Source organism: Rana temporaria, chromosome 7 (assembly GCF_905171775.1).
Source record: "Rana temporaria chromosome 7, aRanTem1.1, whole genome shotgun sequence".
NCBI classification, from domain to species: domain Eukaryota; kingdom Metazoa; phylum Chordata; class Amphibia; order Anura; family Ranidae; genus Rana; species Rana temporaria.
In genome coordinates this window covers 95,789,155-95,808,770 of record NC_053495.1, presented here as the reverse complement: position 1 = coordinate 95,808,770, position 19,616 = coordinate 95,789,155, and the positions used below count along the sequence as shown (strand labels likewise).

General features: G+C 44.1%; 1 protein-coding gene across 2 annotated transcripts in view; it reads left to right on the top strand.

The window, feature by feature from the left end:
• TXN2 (thioredoxin 2) overlaps nucleotides 1-19,616 on the top strand; it is a 48,802-nt gene that overhangs the window by 6,858 nt on the left and 22,328 nt on the right. For both annotated transcript variants that reach the window (XM_040359693.1, XM_040359692.1), the window contains exons 2-3: nucleotides 7,607-7,887; nucleotides 17,362-17,485. In XM_040359693.1, coding sequence (XP_040215627.1) covers nucleotides 7,607-7,887; nucleotides 17,362-17,485 — 405 coding nt within the window. The remainder of the gene's footprint in view (nucleotides 1-7,606; nucleotides 7,888-17,361; nucleotides 17,486-19,616) is intronic.

Sequence of the window (19,616 nt, the reverse complement as noted above, 5' to 3'; positions counted from 1 at the left end):
TCCCCTTTACCATGAGGAAACGACCCTCCTCATCCGTCACTACTTTAGATTCTTTCCATATTATATTTTTAGCCAATAAAATTGCTACCCCATTAGCTTTTGAGGACCGGGATGCCCCCATGTATACTACTGGAAATCTCTGACTCTTCATCTTTGGGGTCTTGTCTTTTCTAAAATGTGTTTCTTGCAAGAAAACAATTTGTGATTTTAGTCTCCCTAATTCCAATGCTATTTTAGATCTTTTTTCTGGGATGTTTAGCCCTTTTACATTGTACGAAGTAATATTTATTCTATTCATCTTGATTCCCTTTCTCCATCCCCCCTTGTGTACTTCTCCTAAGGACTCCTCTTTCCACAGGGGACTCCCGACTTTGAGTGTAGGGGAGAAAGGGAGAGAAGAGAAAGAGACACCACAAAAAAAAAAAAGGGCCCTCCCTCCCCCCCTTGTATCTCGGATTCAAGTCCTCCGTTCAAGTGTCCGAGTATTCTTTATTACCCCCTACCGTGGTGCTCTCTATTCTAGAGCTGTCACACAGTTAGTATACCGGCAGAAAAAAACCACAAAAAAATAAAAAAAATAAACGCACCCCAAGCGTCTCCGACTTCCCTCCAATAGGAGGAGAGACGCTCTACTTGGGGGGAAAGTGTAAAAGCACTGCGGAGAGTCTCGTCCTCTGTCCGATCCGGTGCTCACCATCTTTATTTGTTGAATCCATTTCCCACCCCCTTTTTTTTTTTCCCTTTTTCCCCTTTTTTTTTTCTCCTGAGTCTCCCCCTCCTCTCGCCCCCCCCAAAAAAAAAGTGGGGGCGGGAGGCTGGGGAGAGTCGGCCCCCCCTGTACCCCCCCTTGTACACCCTCATATATCTAGAAGCAGATCAATCACCTCCGTAATATCTGCACATCTGTCATTGAACCATACATGTTAAATAATATACATAATTCATACATCAAAAGACAAAGAAAAGGAAAAGCAATCTGACCGTCTTACTCGATGGAACTCCCCTTATCACCTCACATTACTTTCTTCTTATATGTTATTATAGGCATTCCTACATTTATTAGGTAATTACATATGATTCCTATTTTTTTTTTTCCCTTCTCCTTCCCTCTTTCTTTCGTTCTTTCTTTCGTTCTTTCTTTCGTTCTTTCTTTCGTTCTTCCCCCCCCCCCCCTCCTCCTCACTCCCTTCCTTTTACCCTCCCCCCGTCCCCTTGTCCTCCACCAAACAAAATACCCCACCCAAAAAAAAAAAAATGTTCCCTTTCCTTATTCTTTTCTTCTCCCCCTTCCCTACCCCCCCTCCTTTATTCATAACTTGATGACCTCTAGTGCCATGAGATAGATATAGATATAGATATATATATATATATATATATATATATATATATATATATATTAGAAAAAAAAATAGTGATGTATGTGCAATATATCATGTAGCCCTCGTGTCTGTTTATTTAAGTAAATGTGTTTATGTGCCAGTTATCTATTAAATACATCTTATAATTATTTAACTACCTATGTAAATTATTAAATCCCTACTACATAACCCTTGTGAAATACCAAATGTGCCTTTACCTTCATCCCTAAGGGGAAGAGAGAAAGGAAAAAAAAAAAGAAGAGTACACGTCTCCTCTTACACCCCCTACTCCCCCCCCCCCTCTTCCCTTACCCCACCCCTACCGAACCCTCAGGAGTTTAGGGATAAATACAATAATTTGGGGTATCTTATGCAAACTAAACATTATACTTTGTGCTGCCCTATAATCCAATCCAGCTGAGTAGCATAACAAAAAAAAATGTCTATTACTGACTGCTGCAGTAATTTCTATATCCAGACCCACTTATTTATATCTAAAAAAAAAAAGGCAAAAAACATAATCACATAGTCACTGAAAACCAAAACGGGCAACAAAACAAAGTGACAAAAAACACCCAAGACCAAGAAAAAAAAGAATACAATGTGGGGGGAAGGAAGTCTTTAAGGACCCCTAAGAGGAAATTAGGTTTAAGGGGCATTGTAAAAATTTTATCTCTTCCCTAAGGGTCTCACGTATATTTAAATGGACATATTGCTTTCAATCTCATCCAATGGGGGGGGGGGGGGGGGCAAAAAAAATGTGCTCTATGGTTCTATGTTGGGGGTTTTTCTTTTCCATTGCTACCGGTAGCTCCAGCCAGTTAGGGACATTTATTGTCTCTGAGCCCAGAAATTCAAAAAATGTTGGGAGCTGCGAGGGATCACTCAGATAATAGCTCCTTCCTTCTCTTTTCACTATTCGAGCCATTGGGAACCCCCAACGATAAGTAGCTCCATTGGTGCTTATATAGTCCAGCAGAGGTTTTAATACCCGCCGTCTAATTTTGGTTTGCCAACACAAGTCTGGAAATATCTGGATGTCAGCGCCCTCCAAGACCCCTGCCGACCCCTCTTTCCATGCTGCCCTAAGTATCTCCTCCTTTATCCTATAGAAGTGCACCCTACATAGCACATCTCGGGGGTTAACCTGGTCTTGATACCGTACTGTATGGACTCTGTCCAATTCGAGCGTTGTACCTGGAGGTTTTTTCAAAATTGTATTCAAAATAGAGGTAACCACTTCTCTTAGTTCCGGGCCTTCAAATTTTTCTGGTACACCCTTAATGCGTAAATTGTTCCTTCTGCTCCTATTGTCAGTCTCTTCTGCCTGTAGTTGCAGCCTGACCATATGTTGCTGTTGGCTCATTAGTTTTTCCTCTAGTGCCGCCAGTCTGACATCCATAGTACTTTGTTGTTCCTCCAGCCCCCCTATTTTTTGATCAGCCTCCACTACTTTTGTACGCACTATTTCAATCTCAGCCCTCATTATAGTAGTTATATTTGTTACTATTTGCTGAATGTCTTCTTTAGTTGGGAGCGCCTGAATGAGCCTGCTGAGTTGCCTGATATCTGGGGAAGATTCCTGCTCCCCTCTCCATGCCTCTTGTGTGTTGTGTATCTTATATGGGTCTTGTGTTTCTGGAGCTAAACAAGCCTCTCTGAGATTGGGCATTACTCTAGCCTGATCATGGCTTTTTATCTCCATATCTAGGAACAGATAATAAAGTCAGTGCCCCTGCTGATGGCTGTGAAGGCTCCCCCAGTAAATGTGGTGCTCCTACTGAAAAGTTAGGGGTTTAACAGTACCTTTGCTGCGGGTTGTGCGACTATACCCAATTGTTTATGGACCCCTGCCTTCACTGCAGTCCCAGCTGTCTGTGTTGCTCCCCACACAGAACTTCCAGGCTGAATTACGCTCTCCTCCACGAGTTTCACCGTAGGCTTTGTTGCAGGTGTAGCGGGAGTTACAGGTGTTGTAGGTGTAATTACAGCGGCTGGTGAGGAGCTCTCTGTGAGTGAGTCCTTTCTTGTCACTCCGAGATCCGCCTGTAGTGTCTGGAGTTCGCCCCTTCTCACCGTCATGTACCGTGTGATGTAAGCGTGGCTGGGCTGATTGGGCGCTCCCCTGACACTCTTCGCAGCGTTCCATCCTCGTCGAGACATCGACTACCGCGCGCCGCTCTCTCCCAGCTCACAAGGAGGGGGGGTGGGAGATTCAAACTCCGCCGCTCTCCTGAACGCGAGCACCTCGGGCACCCTAGACTCCCCTAGCGAGGACGCTTACTCCGCCATGCTTCCGTCACCTCCCCCGGAAATGGAAGCCCAGTGTTGCCATGTTGAACTATCAGTGACCAGTATGAGTGAGAGCAATAACACCAAATTTAACACACCTGCTCCCCATGGCTAATTGGGCCCAATTTGGACATTTTTCACTTAGGGGTGTACTCACATTTGTTGCCAGCGTTTAAGACATTAAATGGGTTGTAAAGGTTTGTTTTTTTGTTTTCTAAATAGGTTCCTTTAAGCTTGTGCATTGTTGGTTCACTTACCTTTTCCTTCGATTTCCCTTCTAAATATTTATTTTCTTTGTCTGAATTTCTCACTTCCTGTTTCTCCTCAGTAAGCTTGCCCCCTGTTCTGGCTGGGGGTTAGTCAGCCAGGACAGCTTACTGAGAAGGAACAGGAAGTGAGAAATTCAGACAAAGAAAATAAATATTTAGAAGGGAAATCGAAGGAAAAGGTAAGTGAACCAACAATGCACTAGCTTAAAGGAACCTATTTAGAAAATTAAACAAACCTTTACAACCCCTTTTAATGGCCGTGTGTTGAGTTATTTTGAGGGGACAGCACATTTACACTGTTATACAAGCTGTACACTCACTACTTTACTTTTGTAGCAAAGTGTCATTTCTTCAGTGTCCTTTTTCAGTCCTTTTTTTTTCAGCTGGAACTTGGTCTGGCTTCTGTGTTTACAAGTGACAGTTTGTCTCCCAATGGCTTCCACTGAGTGCAAGATGGGGGGGGGGGAGATGCAAGTGTCCAGTGTACAGTACAGATGCCAACGCCCCCACTGAATGATCATCCTGCCCCTTAAGACCCCCCCACTGTTAGTGGAATTTGACTAAGCACACAATTTGATGCGGTTTGGAGGGTCTGTGAGGTGTGGAGGGTGAGAGGGGGTTTGGGGGGGTTGTTGAGTTTCTGTGGGAAAAAAGGTGTGTGTGTGTGTGTGTGTGTGTGTGATATATACTATATTTTTAAACGTAAAGAAAATTTACATAATTTTAAACATTGTTAAGATCGTAAATAAATATGTTTAATAAACCATAAAGCTTACTTTTTAATAAATGAAAATTATTTAAAAATAGTTGTAAAAGCAAATATTTCAAAAATTTTATAATTTAAAAGACAAGTCTACAATTCAAAAAACTAAAAAATAGTTCTTTGAAATAATGTAAATATTTGAACTAAAATGAGAGCTGTCCCTCAAAATAACTAGCACCTAATTGGGATTGAAATAATACTAATATAACACTAGATGGTGCTATATGCAGTGAACATACAATATGAAAATCTTTTGTAAATACTAACTTATGTTACAAATTAACTAAGAGTAATAATAAAATCCAGTCACAGTTTAAGGCTCCTTTCACGATGCAGTGTGGTTTGACCGTACTGATGGTGGTGGGCTGTTATTCAGAGGAAGTAGTGAGGAGTATAAAAGCACAAGCCATAGGGCAAGGAGTGTGAAGCGCTCCTATAAGTGACCCCCAATGGTAAAAAGGACATTCAACTTTATTATGTAATTAAAGCGGAGTTCCACCCAAAAGTGGAACTTCCGCTTTAAGCACTCCTCACCCCCTTGCATGTAATTTTTTTTTTTTTTGGGGGGGGGGGGTCTTCGTTAGGAGTGGGACTTCCTGTTTCGCCCAGGGACCGCCTGGGCGACTTCTCTTCTCGCCTTAGGCGGTCCCCTCCCTCTGGGCGATCTCCAGGGACACGTGACTCGCGCATGCACAGTGAGTGCCCGGCTGTGAAGCCAAAAGCCGGCCGGGTGCCCACACTATAAATGGAGGGGCCAGCCAGAGAGGGGGGGGGGGGGAGGACCGGAGCTCCGGGTGGCCGCGTCGCTGGACTGTGGAGCAGGTGAGTGTCTGTTTATTAAAAGTCAGCAGCTACACTTTTTGTAGCTGCTGACTTTTCATAAACACTAAAAGGCTGGAACTCCACTTTAAAGATAGGATTATTTTTTTTTTACATATTATTTTGTGATAGAATTTCAAGGTGTGTGTGTGTGTGTGTGTGTGTGTGTGTGTGTGTGTGTGTGTGATTATTTATATATTAGTTGGTGAGAGTTTGTTTATCATAATAATTCTTAATTTTGGTACAATATGTGGATACCTGTATACATATCAACACAAGATTCCAAAGTTATGTACCTTTTTAGAATGTTCAAATTGATTAACATAATTTAATGCCAAATTAGGTATTTTACAAAACAGATTTATTATTATTATACACAATTAATATAGCGCCAACAGTTTATGCAGCGCTTTACAATGTAGAAGTGGGACAGCACAAGTACAGTACAATACAGAAGGTACAGGAGGGCCCTGCTCATAGAGCTTACATTCTAAAGGGAGGGGGTGTTGGTACAAAAGGTAATCGCTGCGGAGAATGATTTGATGGGGGTGGCTCGGGGACAGTTGTTAGGTGGGTGTGGGATGGGCTTCCCTGAATAAATGAGTGTTCAGGGATCTCCTAAAGGTGGACAGGGTAGGGGCTGATCAGACATACTGGGGTAGGGAATTCCAGAGGATGGGAGAAGCTCTAGAGAAGTCCTGAAGGCGAGCATGGCAGAAGGTAACAAGGGAGCTAGAAAGCAGGAGCGGAGGGGACGATTTGGGCGATATCTGCAGATGAGGTTGGTGATGTAGATGGGGGCGATGTTGTGAATGGCCTTGTATGTTGTGTTTAGCATTTTGAATTTTACACGGTGGGGTAGGGGAAGGGATTGGCAGAGAGGAGCAGCAGTTATGGATCGGTTAGTGAGATGTATTAGTCTAGCAGCACCCTGGCATGTGTGGAGGGACCAATGGTTGTGTTGTTGATACTAATGGTGAAGTCATGGGGCGTGGGGACCGTGAAGGAGGAAATATAACAAGCTCAGTTTAAAAACATTCATTTAATACAATTGCAACTTTAGATTTAGTATGAATAAAATAACAGGAAAAAAGTTGGGTACATCCAAGTGATTCTTTTTAATCCTTTAAGGCAGGGGTAGGCAACCTCTGCCCTCCAGCTGTGGTGAACCTACAAATCCCATCATGCCTCTGCCTCTAGAAGTCATGCCTGTGATTGTTAGGGTCTTGCTATGTCCCAAGGGACTTGCAGTTTCAAAACAGCTGGAGGGCTGAGGTTTAAGGAACACCTTACCAGAAGAAGCCACAGATGTGCCTTTTTATTGGTCAGCACGATCACATGGCTGGGTTGACCGATAAAGCGCTCTTGCAATTGCGAGCATTATGATGGATACTCACTCCGCGGCTTTGTTTTGCGGCATTCTTTGTACGGGCTGATGCATCTACAACACAGGGCATCATGACAGATAGGTGCAGCAGGGTGTGGAGGGTGGCCAGGATATTTGTAAATTCACTTTTTATTTTATTTTTATGAAAAGGTGAACTTATCCTTTAGTTTTAAGCTGCCTCTGCAGGTAGTTTTCTGTACACCAAATTTGATGGACTCGCCCCTGAAGCCTTCTTCTGTACCTCTTGCAGAGTACAGTTTGGTCATGAACATATTTCTCATTATTTGCCCAGTCTTCACATATGTAGAATGATTTGTAAGGGGTAACTGAGGCAGAAGAGGGTGAAATGTCATGAGGGAGCTACGCATGCGCACATCTAACTGATTAGGCAGTAGAACTGGACATTTTTAGTCCTGGGATGCAGCTTGCAAAAATTGTGGGTTGGAGGTTGTCGGGGCTTATTTCGAGGTGTGAGTTTACAAAAGTACACTGTACCACTGGTATGCATGTTACCTTTTTATATGCCTATATTCTTTTAGCTGTTGGCTGTGAATTGCAAACAAAATGACAATGTGTGTATGTATGTGTGTGTGTGTGTGTGTATATATATATATATATATATATATATATATATATATAGTGCCATTATCCTTTGCTGTATCTCTGCATGGTCTGCTTGTTTTAAAACACTTACACTTCTTTCTTTTTTTCTTTGTAGATGGCCCAGAGGTTACTTTTAAAGCGCTTTCTTTCTTTGCCTGGAAGATGTCTGACTAGTCAAGTGCAATCTTTCTCCAGCTTATCTGTAAAATGCGCACAAACGCATGTTCCACATTTAACAACTTTGCCCTTTTCTCGGTCTACTAAATTCACTACTGCTGCTCGTCAGATTTCTACTTCATCCTTACGCAGAGTAACGTTCAGTGTTCAGAATAAAGATGACTTTCAGGAACGGGTTATTGAAAGTGAGGTTCCAGTGGTGGTGGATTTTCATGCTCAGTAAGTCGCAGTTTAATGTGCATGAAGTAATATTTAAATCTGTATGTACATTTGTATAAGTAAGAAATTATAATATATAGTGCCTGATAGTTGTATCTACATTCCGAATTCAAAAAAAGTTGGGATGCTGTGTAACATCTACATAAAAACAGAATGCAAATATTGGCAAATCTCACAAACTCCTATTTTATTCACAATAGAAAACATATCAAACTGAGAAAATATACCATTTTGAACTTGATGTCAGCAATATCTCTTAAAAGGTTGGGACAGGGCAACAAAAAAGTTGGCAAAGTGGGACTAACATGGAAGAGCTGAAAGAACATTTTACAACTAATTAGGTTATTTGACAACAGGTCGATAACATGATTGGGTAAAAAAGAGCATCTTGGAGAGTTAGTGTCTCGAATGTAAAGATGGACAGAGGTTCACCAATCTGTGAAAATCTGCTTCTAAAAATTGTTGAACTAATTCAGAATTGCACTATACTGCTAAAAGTATAGGGACACCTGCCTTTACACGCACATGAACTTTAATAGCATCCCAGTCTAAGTCTGTAGGGTTTAATATTGAGTTGGCCCACTCTTTGCAGCTAAAAAAGCTTCAAATCTTCTGGGTAGGCTGTCCAAAAGGTTTAGGAGTGTGTCTATGGGAATGTTTGACCATTCTTCCAAAAGTACATTTGTGAGGTCAAGCACTGATGTTGGATGAGAAGGCATGGCTAAAAGTCTTGGCTCTAATTCATCCCAAAGGTGTTATATTGGGTTGAGGTCAAGACTCTGTGCAGACCAGTTTCTCCACCCCAAACAAGCTCATCCATGTCTTTATGGACCTTGTTTTGTGCACTGGTGCGCAGTCATGTTGGAACAGGAAGGGGCCATCCCCAAACTGTTCCCACAAAGTATGCTGCCGCCTTAAGAGTTCCCTCCACTGGAACTAAGAGGCCAAGCCCAACCCCTGAAAAACAACCCCACACCATAATCCCCCCTCCACCAATCTTTACACTTGGCACAATGCAATCAGGCAAGTACCGTTCTCCTGGCAACCGACAAACCCAAACACGTCTATCGGTTTACCAGACATGGAATCATGATTCGTCACTCCAGAGAACACATCTCCACTGCTCTAGACCGTGACCATGTGCTTTACACCGATGTTTGTTTCTCAACTCCAGTCTTAAAGTACCCCCAAAGGTCATGTTTTCAGGCTTAACATTCTTTTGCACAGGAGATTTGATCAGTTTCTTTATCGTACATCACGGGACACAGAGTCTTAATCATTACTATGTGGGTTATATTCCACCATCAGGTGCTGGACACTGGTGTAATCAATTAGAACAGGAAGCTCCCTCCCTATATAACCCCTCCCATACTGGGAGCACCTCAGTTTTTTCACCAGTGTCTAAGGTGTTGGTCACGAATTAACATGTGCTCTGAGGAGCTCCACTGGAGGGATCCATGCTGGATGTAAAAAGCCTCCATAAAATCCGGATCCGTCCAAGGTGCTTCATAGCCAAAGTGGACGGTACCCAGGCCTCGGTACGAAGAACGAGGTTTTGCCTATAATGCTTCTCTCTGAGAGCTGGACCCTGGGTTCCAGTACATTGGTCGATGTCAAAGACCAAATATTTTTTCTGTTGCCAGGGTGCTATATAGGTCCAGGGGAGAGGTGACCTGCTATGGACCCCAGTCCCTGAAGGTCTGAGACGAAGCCCGCGTTGAGGGGTGAAGGCTGGGCCTCTTGCTTTGCAATACCCTGCAGCGTGGAAAGGTAAGCGGAGGTACCTACGGGACTTGGCCCGACAGTGGGTTCTCCATTGGGGATTATGGGTCTCGCCTATTTTATGCTTCTATGCATGGGCAACCTAACCAAAGTCTTTTGAGACAGGATGGCTCTGGCACCCATATACCTCCCCTAGTGGGTCCTAGTCCTCCGCTGAAGGGGCTATTGGGTCTTGCCTATAATGCATGTGTGCCTTGGCAAAGAAACCACTATGTCTGTTGAGACAGGATGGCTGTAATACCCATAGATCTCCCATTCAGGAGGTTGGTACCCCTACATGAGTATGTCTTATCTGTTTTCCACGAAGGGCCCTAAGAGGACATGCCGGGTGTTTCGCTTGCCATGCTTTCCAGGAACGGAAGCTCAAGGTTAGCTGATCTAGGGTGCGGCTTACTGCCTCCGCTTCAGGCTCTGCCACGATGGGGGGGGGGTCCCTCGTAGTCTCTACGGCTCCTTGGGGGATCTCCCTCTCCCCCCGCCTCCACCATTCCCCTACACGCACGTGCGTGAGAGGGGCGCGCTTTGAAGGCGGGGGGACAATGTGGTTGCCGCTGGCGCACGTGCGCCGGCTCATGGTGCAGACGCAGGGCAACCCCTTCAAAAGGCCCAGACGTCAGAGAAGCCAAGGGGACACGGTAGCTTGAGCACGTAAGCACCTTGTGGAAATTGGATACAGATTCATTTAAGACACCTACTCGGCATCTAGCTGTGTTAGCAAGCAATATTTTCTAGACTAAGTTCAGCTGTTGATGCACCAGGGTTAAAGTTCCTCTGCTTTTTGCTTAGGACTCTTTTGTCTCCCCGTAAAAGAGGGTTCAGGGGTAGGAAGGGGTATCACCACCTAAATCTGGTGGCCCTTTTTATCATGCTTGCATGATACTATCCTCCCCTGTAGAGACTTAAGATAGCTCACATAATTAGCTATCAGCCCTGTCAGGCGTGAGCCTCCCCCAACATTGCAGCACTCTGCATATGTTTTGTTGCATTGCATGTATAGGTCTATAAGAGGTTTACTGCTATATTCACAGCAGCCTCACAAGCAGAAAACAGGGTGTGTCCCTTTCCCTGCTCTAAATCCTCAAACAAGGGATTGAAAGACCTGAGGATGAAGGTTCACTGTCAGAGAACAGATAACAGGTGTTAATGAGGAGAAAACTATCAGAAGCCCCAAAAGCTCTGGTTGCAGCTGCAGTCTTTTCAGAGATCCAAGCTGCATATAACTTTACTTAGCCTAGACGGCCAGAGCCTCTGTCTCTTTAAAGTCCTCATCCTGGTATTGGCTTCAGGCTAACCGAATGCACAACAGGGGGGGGTGAACATTTGCTGCTGTGCACGTGGCTAACGTTGCAGGTTTGCGGAGACGCACATCTGCAGAGCATAACTGCCTCTTTACAGTCCACATGTTTGCATGAAGTACATGAGTTTGGAATGTTCAAAATGCATGTGGGGTAAAAACCGGTAACAAAGCATGTTTTATTGTTGATCACATAAAGAGACATGTTATTTTGTTCGTATGATTTTATATGTTCACAATAAGGGTGTTTAATCACAGCAAAGTGCCTAAAATCGCATAAAAATGCTTAAGTGCATAAAGATGCGGGATCTCACATGGTTACTTGATAACCCAGGTCCTTGATTACCCAAGGTTATTTAGGTCACACAGAGAGGCTTGTTTCCACAGGAATGCCTAAAATCGCATAAAGATGCTTAAGTGCATAAAGATGCGGGATCACACATGGTTACCTGATAAACCAGGTCCTTGATTACCCAAGGTTATTTAGGTCACACAGAGAGACTTGTTTCCATAGGCATGTCTAAAATCGCATGGAAATGCTTAAGGATGCGACATCACACATGGTTATCTGATAACCCGAGGCCTTGATTATCCAAGGATATTTGGTCGTACAGAGAGGCTTGTTTTATACAGGAGTGCCTGAAATCGCATAAAGATGCGGGATCACACATGGTTACCTGATAACCCGAATCCTTGATTACCCAAGGGTATTTGGTCACACAGAGAGGCTTGTTTCCACAGGAATGCCTAAAATCGCATAAAGATGCTGGAGTGCATAGAAATGCGGGATCACACAGGTTTACCTGACAAACCGCAATCCTTGATTACCCAAGCATATTTGGTCACACAGAGAGGCTTTTTTCCACAAAAAGGTCTGAAATCGCATAAAGATGCTGGAGTGCATAAAGATGCGGGTTCACACATGGTTATCTGATCACCCGAGTCCTGGATTACTCAGGCATATTTGGTCACACAGAGGTTGTGTCCGCAAAAATGCCAAAAATCGCATTAAAAGGCTTAATGTCATAAAACTGCTGGATCGCACAGTGGTGCTCGATCATACAAGAATCATTGGTCCCACAAGGGTACTTGTCCGCACAAAAGTGCTTAAGATGCATAGATGTTGGATCGCATGAAAATTTGCTGAATCGCATAAGAATGCATGTTTGCCTAGAGTTTGACTTAGGAGGCATTATAATTAGGTTTCCTTAATTATACAGGATTCCTTGGCCTTACATAGGCGCATACTTGCTTGCAGGATGCTTGTTCATAGCTCACATGCTATATGTATGCGTGTATACAGCACGCCCCCTTTTTTGTGTGTTTGCGGAAAACATATTCTTATGAACTCACGCTTCTATGAACACACGCTTCCATAGAGGCATATGGCTTTAAAGGTTGCCACATGCACATAGGGGGAGCTATTTGCATGTGTGTTTATTTACAAGGCTGCTAGGGCCCGCCTCTAGCAGGGCTAAAGGCCCAGGGTATAGCAGTAATGTCATTCCGAGGCAAACCCGTGCTGACAGATCAGTCAGTAGCATGGCTGGGCCTAGGGGAGTCCAGCATGATTAATTATCTGGAACTCCTGGGTTGGGATCCCAGTCTAGAGGGAATATGCTGTCTTTATTCAAACACAGTTCCCTATGCTCAGTTTTATTCAAGGCTGATATAAACTTTGCTCTGTCGGCCTGGAACGAGTGGATCCTAACTTAGCATTATCCTAGGAGTCTTGTCCCAAGGATATGCTGGAATTTCAGTTTAGGGTTCTTAACTGAATGATTGGCAGAAGGGAATATCCTTCATACCCGTTACCTGGGAGCAGGTTGCGAGGACTGGCCTCTAGGGATAGAATCCAGGCCTAGAAGAGACCACGGGACAGGGAAGGTGGTCAAGCTCCTAGGGAGCCTTATCTGCTAGCTTTCTAGAGCTACGGATGGAGCATCCGGCTTAAGGACCTGAACGTTTAGGTTACAGGGTTGCTCTGTCTGAATACAATCTGACTATGCCTCTCTAGTGGTTTACTTTGGTTACCAGAGAAGAGCTTGTGCCTTGCCTATTGTCAATTGTCATTTCATGGAATGCTAGATTGGCAGGCGATTCGCTGGAGCCATCAACAGTCGGGTCCTGGAGATTGGCCTCTACACCCCGACTTTTTTCTGACCAAATGTTACAGAAACGTTACCCTGCACATAAAGGGTGTTGACGTCCAGGTTCAACAAGAGATTGAACAACTTTGTGTCAAGGACAAAGGATTCACCCGCATGCGGGACAGATTTTTTAGTGACCCTGGGGGCCCAGTTGTCACTGGTTTATGTGTTATCTCCCCCCAGGGCCGCAACCTTCGTGGCTTCCATGCTACATCAGAAGAGAACGAAAGCTGGCTTAATTGCTCCAGCATAGCCCATACAACCTTACTGCGCAGGGACAGCAGAACTGATCGTAGAGGACCCAGGGTCCCTTACAGCTTGTCCAGGCCTGCTTTGCAGGGTTACATGCTGTCTTGCATACATGGGTATTAATGGTCTGGCTGTTATAGCCTGCATTCTTGAGGATCGGGGCGTACAGAATCAGCGGCAGTTACCTTGATTCATACAGGACAGCTGGCCTCCAGGACCAGATATCCTAGGATATGGAAGGCCCATATTCCTGGTGTGAAACCAAGGGGTGGAATCCTTGGTAGTAGGTCATAGGTAAAATTATTACCTTTCTACATTGGAAAAGAGATGGAGCTGGCCTTAAGTTCCATCAAGGGTCCGATCTCGGCACACTCTTGATCTGGGCCGTTATACAAGGGGTGCCGGGTATAAGTCTGCCAGTTAAGGCGCCCTTGTGCTCGGAGGATTGGATCCAGTATGCTGGCTTAAAGAGTCAGCACCTTGGGCTGATGCACCATAAATATTTCCTTTATCCTTCTAAAGAGGAAATTGGTGTTCTTGGTTGCGGCTGCCTCCGCAAGAGAGTATTGGCAACTTTCTTTGTATAGAGCCATACTTAATTATTTGTACAAGAAGGGTGATGTTAAATACTCACCCAACCTTATTGGCTAGAAGGAGCCAGTGTTCATTTGAATTAAGATATTCTTGCCTTCCTTTTCCTTTTTTTCAGGACCTTGATCCGCTGAAGGAGAGGTTATTGCTTTCTCTTAATAAAGATAAGAGCAGTTAAAGATCTATCTGAAGGCTTCAGATATAGAAACCTAACGTTTTGTTGCCAGAAAGCCCCTAGATGGGGCGGGCAGTGTTCAGATCGGCTATTAAAATGGCTATGCGCTCTCTCGTTATAGTAAGAGAGGTCAAGACCTATCTGAAGCGGCTGCTCGGATACGGAAGACTGATGTTGGTGCGCTACCAGGAGGCCCCAGCAAGGGGCAGGCAGCGTCTAAATCAACTATTGTCAAATGTTGATTCATCAGGTTATTATTCAGGCTTGTGGTTTATAGAGAGGGCTTCCCCCTGTTTCTTTTTGGGGTACACCCTACCAGGATAGTAAGCACTTCATGCGGGGTGCATTACCAAGCCTTTATGACTCAGATTTGCCAGACCTGCAACTTGGTCGTTTGTGCTTACGTTCACTAAATCCTATCAAGTGGACATAAGACGGCAGGAGGATGCAGCCTTTTTTTTGTTGGCACAATATGCGGCAGGCAGCATTAGAGGTCCTCGTGTCTGATGGCAGTCTGCATTGTTGGTGTCTCCCTCCCCTCAGTAAGCATTGCTTTCGGACATCCCACATAGTAATGATTAAGACTCTGTGTCCCGTGATGTACGATAAAGAAAATAGGATTTTTATAACAGCTTACCTGTAAAATCCTTTTCTTGGAGTATATCACGGGACACAGAGTTCCCGCCCCTCTTGTTTGGGGATATTGGGACACTTATTGCTTGGGACAAAAACTGAGGTGCTCCCAGTATGGGAGGGGTTATATAGGGAGGGAACTTCCTGTTCTAATTGATTACACCAGTGTCCAGCACCTGATGGTGGAATATAACCCACATAGTAATGATTAAGACTCTGTGTCCCGTGATGTACTCCAAGAAAAGGATTTTACAGGTAAGCTGTTATAAAAATCCTATTTTTACTGCCTTAGTAATTACCATAGCCGTTGCATCTGAGGAAAATCCTGAAAACATGACCTGTTGGGGGAACTTGAGGACTAGAGTTGAGAAACATTGCTTTACACCACTGCATCCAACCCCTTGCATTGCACTTGGTGATGTAAGGCTTGGATGCAGCTCCTCGGCCATGGATACCCATTCCATGAAGCCCTCTACGCACTGTTGTTGTGCCAATCCGAAGGTCATATGAAGTTTGGAGGTCTGTAGCTATTGACTGCAGACAGTTGGTGACTTTTGCGCACTGTGAGCTTCAGCATACGCTGACCACGCTGTGTCATTTTACATGGCCTACCACTTCATGGCTGAGTTACTGTTGTTCCCAGTTGCTTCCACTTTATTATAATACTATTAACAGTTGACTGTGGAATATTTAGTAGCAAGGAAGTTTTGACGGATGTTTTTTTTGCACAGGTGGCAACCTATCATGGTACCACGCTTGATTTCAGTGAGCTCCTGAGAGAGACCCATTCTTTCACAAATATTTATAGAAGTAGTCTGCCTCCCTAGGTGCTTGATTTTATACACCTGTGGCCATGGAAGTGATTGGAACACCTGAATCAATGATTTGGAGGGGTGTCCCAATACTTTTGGCAATTTAGTGTATGTTGCAAAGACTTTGAATATATCATCATCTACAGTACATAATGTTGTCAAAGATTCTGAGAATCTTGGAATGTGTGTAAGGGAGATGGGCAAAAAGCAATATTGGATGCCCGTGATCTTTTGGGCTCTCAAGCGACACTGCATTAAAAACAGACATGATTCTGTGATAATCATCACTGCATGCATGGGCTCAGGAATACTTCCAAAACTTACTGAATGTGAACACAGTTCGCTGTGCCATCCAAATGCAAAGTAAAGGTCTATCTTGCAAAGAAGAAGCCATATCTGAATATTATCCAGAAACGCTGCCATATTCTCTGGCTCAAAACCCCTTTTAAATGGTCTGTTACACAGTGGAAAACTGTTCTGTGGTTAGACAAATGGAAATGTGGCAATTGTGGGCACCGCGTCCTCCGCACTAATTAGGAAAGGGACATCCTGGGCTTGTTATCAGCACTCAGTTTCTAAGCCTGCATCTCTGATGGAAAGGGGGTACACTAGTGCATTTGGATTGGGCAGCTTTGCAAGATTGGGACTACAGGCGGGGAACTTCTGTACTGGCCGTGTCCCTCGGACACAGCCAGTCACAGATCGCCGTGAACGGCCAATCGGAGCGGCCGTTTCCTAGGCGATCTGTGCGGCCAATGAGAGATGATCTCATATGTTTACATATGAGATCATTTCTCATTGCCGGCTCTCACAGACAGCGGTGCTGTCAGGGAGAGAGGAGACCGATCTGTGTCTCTTGTACATAGAGACACAGATCGGTCACCCCCCCAGTCACCCCCCTTCCCCCACACAGTTAGAACACTAATATTAGGGTACACATTAACCCCTTCCTCACCCCCTAGTGTTAACCCCTTCCCTGCCAGTCACATTTATACAGTAATTAGTGCATATTTATAGCACTGATTGCAGTATAAATGTGAATGGCGCCAAAAATGTGTCCGCCATAATGTCGCAGTCGCAATAAATGTCGCAGATCGCCGCCATAACTAGTAAAAAAAAAGAATAATAAAAAAAGAATAATTCTGTCCCTTATTTTGTAGGCGCTATAACTTTTGCGCAAACCAGTCGCTTATTGCGATTTTTTTTTTTTTTTTTTTACTAAAAATATGTAGAATACGTATCGGCCTAGACTGAGGATAAAAAATGTTTTTTTTTTTTTAAAAATTGAGCCATTTATTACAGCAACAATTAAATTTTTTTTATTTTTTTTTCAAAATTGTCGCTCTATTTTTGTTTATAGCGCAAAAAATAAAAACCGCAGAGGTGATCAAATACCACCAAAAGAAAGCTCTATTTGTGGGAAAAAAAGGACGTCAATTTTGTTTGGGAGCCACGTCGCACGACCGCGCAATTGTCAGTTAAAGCGACGCAGTGCCGAATTGTAAAAAGTCCTCTGGGCAGGAAGGGGGTTTAAGTGCCCAGTAAGGAAGTGGTTAAAGTATTTTTTTACCAAAAGAGTGGTTGATATTTAGAATAGACCGCCAGCAGAGGTAGTGAGTCGGTCAATAGTAAGTGGAATCGAACATGCCTGGAACATGCATACAGTAGATATATACTTGTACAGAATTGGGCAGACCCGATGGATCACTTGTTTGTGTGTGTGTTTTTTTTTTTTTTTTTTTTTTTTTATATAGGTTTTAAATTACAGCTTAAAATTTTACTCCTCAGGTGGTGTGGTCCATGCAAGATTTTGGCTCCCCGATTAGAGAAAGCAGTTGCCAAGCATCAGGGAAAAGTGTTGATGGCAAAGGTGGATATAGATGATAATACAGACCTTGCTCTTGAATATGAGGTATGTGTTTCCCAATATTATTGTATAACTTATAAAATAAACATTTTTTATATATATCTGCACGATTCATCGTTAAATCTCAATTTCGATTAAACCCCCCTCACAATCTTAATCTGGCATTTCCACGATTCATGTAATGTAATAAACGAAGAGCCAGCAATGTTTATCACACCATTGCTCAGCGCTGAGAGATCAAAATAAACCATGGTATCATTTTTGGTTCTTTAAGATTAAAGGGATTAACTTCGGTCTGTAAATGAGGTCCGTTTAACCGCTTAAAGCGGAGTTCCACCCACTTCTACAACTTGGTCTTAAACTAAAGACCGCCCCTCGTTTTTGGATATCTATTTATTTATTTATTTATTTATTTTTTATTTTTTTTCTTCTTTCTTACCTATTTAGAAGTACATAGTGTACTTCCATTCTAGCTCAGCTGCGGCGCAGGACGTCATGTCCTTTTTTGCGGCAAGCCCTCCTCCTTCTCCCCCCGCTGCATTCTAGGACCTGTGTGTGTGTGTGTGTGTGTGTGTGTGTGTATGTGTCCGAGAAGACAACAAGGCCCTGCGGAAAGCAACATGCAACTCGTGTATGCACAGTAGAAAACCGGCTGTGAAGCCTGAAGGTTCCACTGAGGGTTACCCTTAGTTACAATGGCGGCGCTTGCACCTGATCCAAAGGATGGCTTGGTCTTGGGGTTTGTAGATGCTGACGTTTGAGGGTTGAACTCCACTTTAACCGCTTGCCGACTGCCTCACAGACTTGTACGTCGGCAGAATGTCACGGGCAGGCAAAGCAACGTATATATACGTTGCTTTGAATCTGGCGCCTAACGCACGCACGCCGCGTTCTCCTATTTCTTGGTCCGAAAAGAAACAAAAGGCCCACTTGTGCACTCACCGGAGTCTTTGGGAAAACGAGAGCTAAATAATAAAAATCATTCATTAGTCATTACAGAAATATTCCCTTTTCCCTATGATTCACGTCCTAGTAATTACCATCTGACCGGCCTAATAAAAACCGTGTCAAAACGCAGGTCAACTAGCAGCGACAAGTGTTCATTATACAATAATTACATTGTGATTGTGCAGACAGAGCCTTGAAACTGGTTTACCTTTCAACAGCCTCTGGTGTTCTGCCGAATAAGTGCCCCCGGCGGATAAGGACCCCCCTGTACTGCGCAGGCGGGCGCTACCTATTTACGTCAAGTTGCGAGTACATTGTGGGGGCCTACGCAGCTTGCGTAGCAAGCGTATAGGGCGGATCGGCCCTGGGAACGGCACACACGGAGCGTGCCGTGACTCAGTGGATGGGAAGCGCATGTGCTGGAGAAATAATCAAAGAAAAAAGTAAGGAGACTTTAACAGGAAGGGCCCCCTATTGGACGGGGCCCATGGGCTTGAGCCCAGTCAAGCCCAATGGTAAGTCCAGCCCTGCCCATATAGCATTTAACCACTTCCAGTCCAGGCCACTGTAAATATGTAAGATGATGTTGCACCGAATAAGTAGATGTCAAACCTGTCATGCTTTAAAATTGCGTCCACCCATAGAACGGCACCAAATTACAGTATCTAAAAATCTCCATAGGCAATGCTTTAAAAACCTTTACAAGTTACCAGTTCAGTTACAAACTGACGTTTACAACTTTATTGCTCTTACAAGGGATTAATAACATCTGTTGTAGCATGGACCTTGACAGGTCCTCTTTAGGGAGAAATCTGGGGTCAGTCAAACACAGATTGGTCTGATTGGCTGCTTTACTGGCCATTACCGGCCAGGTAAATGCAAAACAGAGACAGTAAGTGATGAAACCCACGTCACTTCCTGTTTCTGACGTCGCACAGTGGTGGGAATAATATCCATTCCTCTCACTGTATGCCCGGAGCTGGGTGCATCCTTACCGGGCTTCCCCAACACACGAGAGAGTCCTGTAAAGGCAGCATTGGGGGGGGCCCTTCCACCACCACCACCACCTGTAAAAGTAATCCAGTGGCTCGATGGCCGCTATGATTACTTTTACTTTGTAGGGAATCACCGGCCCAACAAAATTATATCTCGATCATTGCTGCAGCGATGACGAGATATAACCCTTCCTGTCCAAGGAAGTTTATGAACGTACATAGAAGTCACCCAC